Below are 11,493 nucleotides of genomic sequence, written 5' to 3' on the forward strand. Positions count from 1 at the left end.
TCAAAATGCTAAGATTAGGGGATAAGGGGATGATATTACAATATTTACACAGTACGGATGGCATGGGCTCCTGATCACTTTTGTTGTCCTCTTTTTACAGAACTGGTTTGCCTTCTCCAAACTGCACAAGCCTCTTTTCACAGAACATGGCGTCATAAGTTTTCCAAATACGAACCCACCTTTGGATAAAATGAACAATGCTTACTGCGAGGTGAGAATAGAATTACTCAATCACACTTTTTCATCTCATTCATCATCTCAAGTAGCATGCTGTTCACAGTATTCAATCTAGAAAAACATTTCGTTTACTAATATATTACTGAATATTTTCAAAACACTTGTAGTCATATGCAGTAAAGATCGCGGAAAATCTCTTATAAAGGGACGAGAAAAGTCAAGATTCTGGCACAGAAAAAAATGTTTCAAATGTATATAAAAAAGTTGGCAGTTCATCCTGATAAAATGATTAATTTCAAATAATACTTGTCCGATGTTAACCTAAAAACAAACATCTGAAACCAAAAAAAAAACAACAACAACAACAATAAAAAAACATCAACAACAACAAAAACAGGAGGTAATTCAAGCTTGTAATGATCAGGAAATAGTGTCTCAAGCGTTGCATGTTTCTCTTATATGGCAGTTCGTTTCATTCACGAGAGTTTATAACTCGACCCCGACAGTGCTTGTCTCAGCCAATCACAGTACGACGGTATCTGGGAATTCAGGTCCGATTCACAACGGAATTACCACGTGGATCGAGGTAAAAATTCTTTCTCACTTAAGAGCCCATGACTGTAAATATCGAGAATCGCTGGCCAGGCTAAAAAAATCGAAAATTCTGATAATTTGTCAGAAAAACCCCTTTGGGAAACTATCTTCGAAAAAAATATTTTCAACTTTCAGGAATCTATAGTTTTCGAGAAAATGAGGAAAAACTAAAATAGCGGTTTTTACCTAATTAATTATGCAAAAATTAGATTAAAAATGACCTACTTTATCGCGTCTGCACCGAGGCAAGATTCAAAGCTATAAAACAGAAATATTTTTGTTTAAAAGAACTCTATCTTTTCTTTCTATCCATGGTATGTTTTAAACCATAAACTTGATTTTGAATTTTTTATGGTTTTTTAAACATTACCACCAAGCGCACTTTTTAAAATGGCTAAAAAATGAGCAACTTCAGAGGCAAAAAACTCACCTTGGTATGTGTGATACCTAGCCAAAATGTATACTAGGACAAAGTTCAGCTCTTACATTAACAGAAAATGAAATAAAAAATCTGGGTACTCCGGATTCGCTTTTACAAAATAAAAAGTTTCGTGACCACCAGTGGCAAAATGTCACAAATTTGCATAAGTCAAATTTGTAGAGAAATGTTGCGGCAGCCGGTTTTGTTTCAATTCAGAGTCAGTATGTAATGTTCGGAAACATCACGAAGTAAGAAAACGTTTTTTGATAACGTTTATGTTAAAATAGCAGAGTAATTAACCGTTCACAAAAAAATAATAAAAAACGACCTCGAAGAAGCGTTTTATAAAAGCGCTGAATTATTATGTAAACTATATCCCATGTCTCTCGTTTCTTTTCCTAACTTCCTTGTATTAGCATCCATCTGTATCATCTTAAATTCGCCTCCGGTATATCTAAAATAGGTAGGGACATTTTCCTAGAAATTCTGTTTTGAAGGAGGTTTTTTGCGAACGGGATACACTGCGTGAGAGGAAATCATAAACTAACAGTCAAAGTAACAATGTCACGCAACGACGTCTCGTGCAGCTCAGCCTTCTTTTACTGATTTTTTTTCTCCTTATGAAGTTTTACGGAAACTTTGTGTTGAACAGACAATGCGTTGTTCGCAACATCATTTGTTTCTCAGTAGTTTATTTTCTTTTCAGAAAGAAGGGATACTAACTTTGCATGCCTGTCAGTCACGCACTACAAGTTAGCATTTTCTTGTCAGAGATGTTGAAATCTGATTTTTTTACTACGTATTACAAACAACAAACCGTCCCTTGGTTAATTTCTTTGCTTTTTCACAAATAGAGGTATAATTAGGCAGCTACCACAGGCCCTAGGAAACAGCTACGCGATCGTAGTTCATACGGTCCAGCGGTTTCTCTCCTCCGAAAGGTCTTCGCGGAGTTGTACCACCTGCCCAGGGGCGTTTTCCTTCAAATACCAAAGGATATTTGTTGATTTCAAAATATAATGTAGCAGCGCCGCTCCTTAGTGTGTAAATCTACATGCGAAACCCATGAACCAAACCAAGTTCCAACCGACGCCACTGAAGAACTGGAAAAGGAGTCTACAGTCGAACCTCCCGAAAGCGACCACCCAAAATGCGCAGACTTAGTGGTCTCTAACGGGAGGTGGTCTCTAACGAGAATCGAACCACAAACCACAGGAGGTTTCTTTGAGAAGAAAACTGGACACATCCACTTTAAGGAAGATAATTTATTGCATACAATTTCCAAGTTATGATATGTGCAGTTCCATGTTGTTGTTGTTCCTACCACAAGAGATCAGAAAACTCGTCAGGTGGTCGCTTACAAAAGGTTAAAACAATGTAAAATCATTAAACAGTCAGTACCAATTAGTGGTCGCGGGCGCTTACGGGAGAGATTCCAACTGTAAGACTTAACTGGGTGGGTTTTGGTGTTTTGGATAGGTGGTCGCACATGGAGGTTCAACTGTACGCCAACAGAGTAAATCACCTTTCACGACGATGCGACCAGGATTTGTCTATGGAAGATAAGACTCCTTGTTCACCGCTTTTGAGCTACTCTAACCAACTCCCACCCATGTCGAGTGCTTGCAAAACGTAGCATCATCTTGAAAAGAGAAGTATCAGAAAGGTCATCCTTGACGCCCCTGGTCTATCGCAGTTTGGGCAACGAACTTATATCGACGTAAGTACCGTTTATTAACCGGGCAGTCAGGCGACGCAGAGTAAAAGCGTAACTTGACTACGTTTTTCAGTTTACAGCAGACCCGAGTTTTGTTTAAAGAAATACCTGCCTTTTGCTCAGGAGTATTAACGTCAGTACCCACAATGTCCCAGCTCGTGCCTTCACACCGGAACGTCCGATCGAATCATTGTTTAGTTGATAGTTACCCTTCTCTTCCTCTTCCCGACTTATCCAGGAAGATCGAAGGGCCTCTGCTCGTAGGGTAGTTGATACCGACCAAGGAGCTAAATAACAGAGCGAGGTAAGTAAGTGGCATCGGCGGTTTTATTTACGCCTAACCGTTTCCCAAAGTAAAGAAGGAAAAAACTTCAGACAAAGGGGAAGAAGAGTTATGCGATTAAACTGCTCTTAAATTGATGTTTAGCTATGGCTTATGCGAGGGGCTGGGGGCTATTTAATTACTGAATAACATGTGCCGTTATTCAAAAAAAAATTGCTCCACCACTTGATCGTCTTCCCACTGTCTTTGTTTTGCAAGGAATTTTGGCCGCTAACTTTTCAGGAAAGGGACATTTCATTAATCTGTAGCGAATAGAAGGTGAATAGAAAAAATTGGAAGTAGATTTTTTTACCCCAAATGTTGCTTTTTGTGTGTGTGTAACTCTCTCAAGATACAAGAAGATAGGTGAAAATTTGCCAAATGAGGTACCAGTGGAAAAATCCATCCTTGTTGATTTTGATCAGTTTATAACCTTGTTGAATAAATGGAAAGCTAACTGGGTTCATGAAGGATATTCATGGTTAAAAAAAAAAAAAAAAAAAAAAAAAAACACCAAAACGACCCCAGTGTCGGCAGTACTCCCTCCATCTGATTTACTTCTTCTGTTGAGAGGACAATTGCAAGGATCCGTGAGGGTCCGTTCAATGAAGGTTTCAACTAATCAATGGCACAATTACGGGTCGGTCCACTTGGCGATCTTTGGCCATCTTTGGGTGTTCGAAATTTTGCTGGACTTAGGGACCGTTCATTTTTTATGAGAGAAGGGGGGCTGGTGGGATTTGGGGGGGGGGGGCACTTGAAAAAAATTGGCTTGAAAGGGGGGGCCAGCCGAAAAAAAATGAAGGAAAGGGGGGGGGGTCGGACGAAAAAATTAGATTAAAAATAGGATAAGAGATGTTTACAAATCGAAGAAAAATTGTGCTCTTTTATTTATAACAAATATGCTAAAACAGTTCCAGGGTAACAAGAAAACTTCTCAACAGCTTTTATATTTTACAAGGACAGTGAACATACCATAATAACAGTCTTGAATAGCAACAACTTTCTTTTCATTCATAAAAATGTTGTTGTCAAGCTCATATAATTAAAACCAATAATTTGAGTCCTGAATTGGAACTGACCTCGTTACCAGAGCTTTTCTCTGAGAAATTTAATGGGAGGGGCATGAAACTACTACGAGGTGTCCCCTTCCTCATTTTCGACGTTCTCTTCGATCTCGTCGTCGCTGTGTTCCTCTTCTTCTTCCTCCTGTTCTTCTTCGTTGTCTTCCTCTTCTTCGTCGTTTTCTTCTTTCTCTTTGCTCGTGTCTCCGACGTTTGAGCTATAATCTTCAGGATGCAGGGAGCAATACATCCTGTTTCTTACTTCTGGCTTAAGGTTGGTAATAAAAAATTGACTTTTCATTCTCTTGAGTGAGGATTTGTTAAAAACAGCTTTCTAGCTTTCAGCTTTCTTTCACTAAATTACGTGAAATGTAACAAAACGAAATTTTAATGCAGTAACTTTTTTTTAAAATACCTTATGTACTTTTTTATTCATGGGGGGGGGGGGGGGGGGCTTCCAAAAAATTACTCTGATGAGGGGGGGGGGGGCATGCGAAAAAAATCGGAAATTGGGGGGGGTCATACAATTTTCAAATTACACTCCTCCAAATCCCACCAGCCCCCCCTACCCCATAAAAAATGAACGGTCCCTTAATAGTGTTGAACGCACGAACGGTAAAGAGGCAGAAAGAGGAGGTGGAAGAATTTCAGAAAAGAGAGAAAAGGGGGCAATGATTACTTTAATCTCGTCTTTATTTACGTTATTTTTAATATGCGAGACGTGGCAATTTCACCAAAATATAACTTTGAAAAACTACTGAGAAAATTAACTATTTCGGATTTTTGTTGATTGAAAACTTACAGGGTATGATGTATAGTGTTAATGAACTATCGGTACCATAAAAGCATGTGCCCACTCCAAGAAAGATGTATGACGGTGAAATTCATTCAGGTGAATAAAGTAAAGTTAAGTTATCTGACATGAATAATATTTCTTTACACACTTCATAAGCTCACATTTTTTTATCGTACCGGTAAAAATAAAGTCTGACTGTTATGAGTTTGACAACGGTCACGCAATTGCAGAATACAGTACTCCAACAACAATTGCTGAGCAACCTTAATTTTATAATGTACAATTAAGAAGAGCTAACATACAAATTACAAAACATCTAACATTAGCTTTTTTCCTGGTTATGCTATTTCAAACCTCAAATATTGCGTGATGCTAACAGTATTGGAACCCGTCCTTGTGTACGATAGGAATATGCAGATGCGTTTATATGCAAATTTGCCACATTGTGTCACCAACCTTCCCAGCAATTTGCTATCAGGGATATCAATTTTTCAGATCCTTTACTTAATTTTAGCTTCATTTAAAGTCGCTTTCATCCTTCTCCTACGTTTCGAATATACCACGTACCGAAACTACAAAGAAAAATCAGGCGGCATCATTTCTCTACAAATTTGACTTATGCAAATTTGTGACATTTTGCCACTGGTGGTCACGAAACTTTTCATTTTGTAAAGGCAAATCCGGAGTACCCAGATTTTTTATTTCATATTCTGTTAATATAAGAGCTGAACTTTGTCCTAGTATACATTTTGGGTAGGTATCACACATACCAAGGTGAGTTTTTTGCCTCTGAAGTTGCTCATTTTTTAGCCGTTTTAAAAAGTGCGCTTAGTGGTAGTTTTTAAAAAACCGTAAAAAATTCCAAATCATGTTTTTGATTTAAAACATACCACGGATAGAAAGAAAAGATAGAATTCTTTTAAACAAAAATATTTCTGTCTTATAGCTTTGAATCTTGCCTCGGTACAGACGCGATAAAGTAGGTCATTTTTAATCTAATTTTTGCATAATTAATTAGGTAAAAACCGCTTTTTTCGTTTTTCCTCATTTTCTCGAAAACTATAGATTCTTGAAAGGTGAAAATATTTTTTTCGAAGATAGTTCCCCAAAGGGGTTTTTCTGACAAATTATCAGAATTTTCGATTTTTTTTTAGCCTGGCCAGCGATTCTCGATATTTACAGTCATGGGCTCTTAAAGCGTATTATAGTGATGTGTCCTGGTAAACAAATTTCAAACCAAAACTCGACGAAGGACAAAATTAAACAGTCTGGCAGATTGGAGGCCATATATAGGTGTAGCTTACTTGTTGTTTCGACATACAGTGTATTGCACGTCACCTTATCTAGGAAAAGCATGTGATCAAAATAATATTAGATAATGATAGTAACTGCTGTGACTTGTGTGAATTTTGAGTCGTGTACATTTGTATATAGTTTTAAGTTTTATTATTATTATTATTATTATTATTATTATTATTATTATTATTATTATTATTATTATTATTATCATTATTATTATAACGTTAACCCATTGACGGCCCTGCCGGCCAAAAATGGTCGTACAAGACTATACTGCTTTAAAACATTGCAACTTTTTCAATCGCGCGAGAATTGCCTTAACTGTCAGCTAGAGCATTGGGTAGAATGCCCTTCAAATTGGGACATCCCGAATAGACGCAAAAAATTAAGCGCTAGCTTTTTGCAAAATATCACCTTTTGAATTTGGACAAGATCAGAGCAAAAAATGACCGTTTTTAACGTCGTAGATAAAACGACAATAATCCTGTTTTTTGCCTTCAGGATTCTTTTCAGAAATCATCGTTGTAAAATCAAAAGTCACCATTCACAGTAAAATTCAGTCCTTTTTCTAGCTTAGAAGTGACTTTTTTTGTTCTTCTTTGTTTCCTGGAAATATAGCCTTTTGTTTTAGTGCTGCCTGGCCTTGCCTCGATTTTCAACATCACGACTGCACTGCATGCTAGGAAATAGCCAATTTTTTTTCCTTAATATTAGTTCAAAATCTACTGTCGCTCTGACCTACCACGGAAATTTCGCGCTTGTTGTCATTTTCAGTGGTCGCAAATTCTTAAATATATGCCTACCCCTCACAGGTTCAGGTCAAATTCAAAGGAAAACAAAAAACCCAGTTTTTATCATAATCCTTGGTTTAAAAGACTGCCGGTGGTTTTAAAGGCAGACAAGAGATGTCACGATATCAGGCGGTACCGTTCGCGATTTCTGCAAACTTTGGTTGTAATCTTTTCGCGAAAGTCTACGAAGGTGAAAATCCATACAAAAATGGCGATTTTTTGGTTGGTTTTTAGCGCGAAAAACCCAGTGAAATCCGATAAGCTGGCAATATTCGAAGGTAAGATCTTGAATTTGATGTTTCTTGATATAAATATTCCGGTGTTACCCGTTGAGATTTGGTTACGAGTAACTCACAATTAGAGACAAAAAACTCCGAAAGTACGCTTCAGTCTTATTATTCCGCCATATTTTAAAGACCAAATCGTGGCTCGAATGCGGCTCTAGCCTGTTAAATTCCCGAATGTGACCGGGCATTCTACGCGATGCTTTAAGAAAGTGAACTCTTAGCTACCGTCACGCTTAATGATGCTCATCAGGCAACCACTAAAGCTGAAATATGGCTGTAAAAGTACCAAACATCGCGTAGAATCCAAACTTCAGCCTTTTCTTTCCGAACTTTAGCTCATCGAAGCAAAATGACTACGTCAGAATGACGTTTCCAGAAAACTCAAGCCTTCAGTGTTTTAGAACAGCACCTTCCATGGTAACCCCAATTATGGATTCACGAAATCCTATGGATTGTTTGTATGTAGAAAATTACTCTAAACCCTGAAAGTCTTGGACGTCTATGGGTTAAATTCAGGAGTCGTGATGGTCTTGAACTGTAGGCTCAAGTTCATGCGTAACTGTCGAACTGTTTTCCTTAGACACGAAGCTTTGTTCCACTTTGAATCTCTTTATCCACGCATCTTGTCCAGGGGGAAGTATCTACTAGCAATACTCCTGCATGCTTTTTCGGGGATAGACGGGAATATTAAGCTCTGGTAGTGAGGGCCATGTGTCTCGCCAGCGACGAAACCTACATTATTCATGATATATAGAAAACACCCTTAGCTTGTGGAAAGCGATATACATTCCTTAAATTAGATAACGCTTTCAATAGGGGCACCCAACGACTGTTTTCTTTAAATCATATGTTCGGAGAAGCAAATATTGCCTAGAATTTTCTTTTGCTTGATGATGTCTAGAATTTCTAGATGACCGTTCCATTCAGGTACAATTTTCGAAGCCTATGTAATAAATGTCCTACGATGTTCTGAAATTGAACTTCTCACATTTTACTCCTCTTGTTGGGCTAATTTTCGTAGAAAAAGGAAACCTAAAGTTTTCGGATTCAAAAATGCGATGGATAGAGGATTAAGAAAATGCCACTTTCGTAAAACATTATATCGCATCTAAAATTTTCTGAAAAATAATACTGAAGCCCTTGTAATTTCGAAAAGCTCAATTTCCCCTAGGATGATGGAACAGATACAAAATGCATTTCTAAAGATCAAAAGTACCCTGGATAGCCTAAAAAGAATTTTGAATGTATTTAGGGGAAATCGTCGTTGGGTGCCTTAAAGGAACAGTATCCCGTTACTGCGCATGCATCAAACTTTGCTTTTTGGACAGGATGTCGCGAAATCAAAAGATGCGAGGAGAGTAAGAGAATCTTGAAAAATCCGTTTGCATCGCGCTTGGCCGGGTTCAATACGACACTAAAACTTCTCAGGATTATAGATCAATGATATATTGTTCCTGTTAAGTTTTTATTTGGGCAAAATCTGGATTTTTTGGCGTTACGTTTATTGCCGTTGGCCGGAGGACCAAAAGATTGGAGCCACCTTGATGCCGATTGAAGGCTTATTTCTTCTGCTAGCTTCCATACAAGCTCAGATAATTGTGAAAGGAATACGCAGAAATTAAACAGCAACAATAAAGACTGTAAGAAAGAAATCGTTGAGACATTGAAGTGACTGAGCAGGGGACTGAGGAGATCTTGTGGAGGGGAGCTTCGTGAAGCAGAATGTTTTGCAACGACGCGTTAGTAAACTTTTAAATGAATCTCCTTACGGCCGACAAAATCGAACAAACAGGCGCTACACGTTTTGAAAAACTAGTGACATGAATCATAATATCATTCTTGACTAACCTTTGTGATGATTCATAGCGTTGAGATTGCATTTTTATTTATGTCTTTCAAACGTTTGAGGCTAGAACGCGAGCAAATCAGGCAGATATTACTGGACTTGGAGCGATTGACCTGAGAAAATATGTTTTTAAAGCGAGCGGAACGAGATTTTCGGGTCGCGAGGCGGCCAAGCTAGCGATAAAATCGCGATGAGTCTTCGAACCGCGAGCCAAATTTTTATATAAGACGAAAGACTTCTTCGAAAGTCTAAAATATTACTTGAGAATATAAACAACAAATCTCTGTCGGCGGTGCGGTCCGGAAGGAAATCTTGTCGAGTCAATTTGACAGTTCTATTGTCTTTTGAAGAAAAAACAGATGACGCTCGCGCGTGCGCATAATCGGGACACTGTCCCTTTAAATCTCTTTTCATTCACTCAGTTCGAGGTCCTGAAAAGCGTTAACTATTCACACAGACCATGACCATCGTCAAGTGACGTTACTGAATCGCCTTGCAGTCTTTTGACTTCTTCGATATCAAAAGCAATAATTTTAGACAAAGATTTTAAAACGAATCTGTATCTCTCCCTATGTAAACCCAGTTATTGTGTTATGTTTGCAGAACATGAATACCTCTGGATTCAGAGCCTGTGTCAAGGAATTATACGGGACCAGATATGACCCCTTGTCCGTCAGTTATGCTGTGCTCACAGGTCTGTTAATTACTACTAACTGTCTCCGTTTTTTGAGTATGTCCAGCGTATGTTTTGACAAATGAAGCTTACCAGATTAACCTGAAAACAATTCGTCTTTTGATTCACCTGTGTTTTTTTTTCTGAAGAATATTTCACCGGCAAGGATACAACACTTTGCTCAAATTTAAAGCATCAGGCATCGAACAAACGTTAGAAGTTTGTGTTGCTTTTACGTACTATTTATCTTTCTTTCATCTGATCTGGGTGGCACCACTCCAACTGCCCCTGAAATGTTTTTATTTGCGATCATTTTCGTATCAGCCTTGCAATAGTACTGCGACTGAGGTGCCGTTAAGGTTAATATATACCAAGGTATTTTTTCATTTATTTGTATTTTATACAAAAATGGAGTAAGTATGGAAAGGAGGCCTAAAGGAAACTGTATCTAGCCTAATGTTAATTAAGCCTCCTCAATTACTAACAATTTTTCATGATAGATGACATACAAATTACGACGACGGATACAATTATTTATCAAAAGTAAAGTAACAATATAATAAGGAAATTAATAAAAGTTGAAAATTATCATCCTTGTCTGACTTTGTAGATATTTGTGATCCTGGCTGGAACTATTTCAACGGCTTTTGCTATTTCACAAGTAAGACTTGTCGAAATTGGACCACAGCACTGGATAAATGCCGACAAGAAAACTCGATTCTTGTTGATGTCCAAAACAATGAAGAAAATGTATTTTTACAGCATCTTCACAATGGAGCAAAATCCTGGCTGGGATTGAATGATATTTTTACAGAGGGTTCCTTTACTTGGGCAGATCGTGGTACTGGGAACTTTACAGCTTGGGCCAAAAACCAGCCAAACAATTTTTGGGATGAGGACTGTGTGCATACACTTGGTGTTGAATACAATTACGAATGGAATGACGTGAAATGCAGCGACTGTCATCAGTATACTTGTAAGAAAGGTACGGTTTTTAATCTATGTTTAATTGTAAGGTTTTTGTTCAACAAATAAGACAAATCAATTATCAATATAGCCAAGGCCAAAAGAGCCAAGACTGACGCGAAGCCTCCTTTTTATATCCTTTTAATTACTTAAAACCAGAAAACTAAAGCGAATACGCTTTAACCTACGTAAAGAAATCTACTAAAAATTTTTACTTAACATATTTAAAAATAAAAAGAGAATATGATTAGTTGTCATTCACGAGAGTCTTAGGCTGCGTCCAGTTTACAGTTTATGTTTCAGTAATAGGTCAATCTCTCCGTCTAAAAGGGATTCTACCCGAATTGTAAATTAGGCTGATTTTTCTGTTAAGAATATGTTTTCTTTGCAAAATCGGACCGAGAAACTGCTACGTGTAAACTACCCTTTTGTTTCTTCTGGCGAGCTTAGGTTTTTCCTGGAGTGTGACCAAAAGGGTCACCAAGCAAAAAGTAACGCCTTAGGAATTTATTTCCGAAACTTTTGTTGTAAGCCGAACAC

General features: G+C 37.8%; 2 protein-coding genes across 2 annotated transcripts in view; both read left to right on the forward strand.

Moving 5' to 3' along the window:
- LOC140921542 (uncharacterized) overlaps positions 1 to 11,493 on the forward strand; it is a 471,050-nt gene that overhangs the window by 445,157 nt on the left and 14,400 nt on the right. The window contains exons 12-14 of the mRNA XM_073371551.1: positions 644 to 763; positions 9,918 to 10,008; positions 10,598 to 10,972. Of these exons, the coding sequence (XP_073227652.1) occupies positions 644 to 763; positions 9,918 to 10,008; positions 10,598 to 10,972 (586 nt within the window). The remainder of the gene's footprint in view (positions 1 to 643; positions 764 to 9,917; positions 10,009 to 10,597; positions 10,973 to 11,493) is intronic.
- Positions 1 to 11,493, forward strand: part of LOC140921648 (uncharacterized) — a 216,262-nt gene that overhangs the window by 58,261 nt on the left and 146,508 nt on the right. The window lies entirely within an intron of this gene.

Source organism: Porites lutea, chromosome 1 (genome assembly GCF_958299795.1).
Source record: "Porites lutea chromosome 1, jaPorLute2.1, whole genome shotgun sequence".
NCBI classification, from domain to species: Eukaryota; Metazoa; Cnidaria; class Anthozoa; order Scleractinia; family Poritidae; genus Porites; species Porites lutea.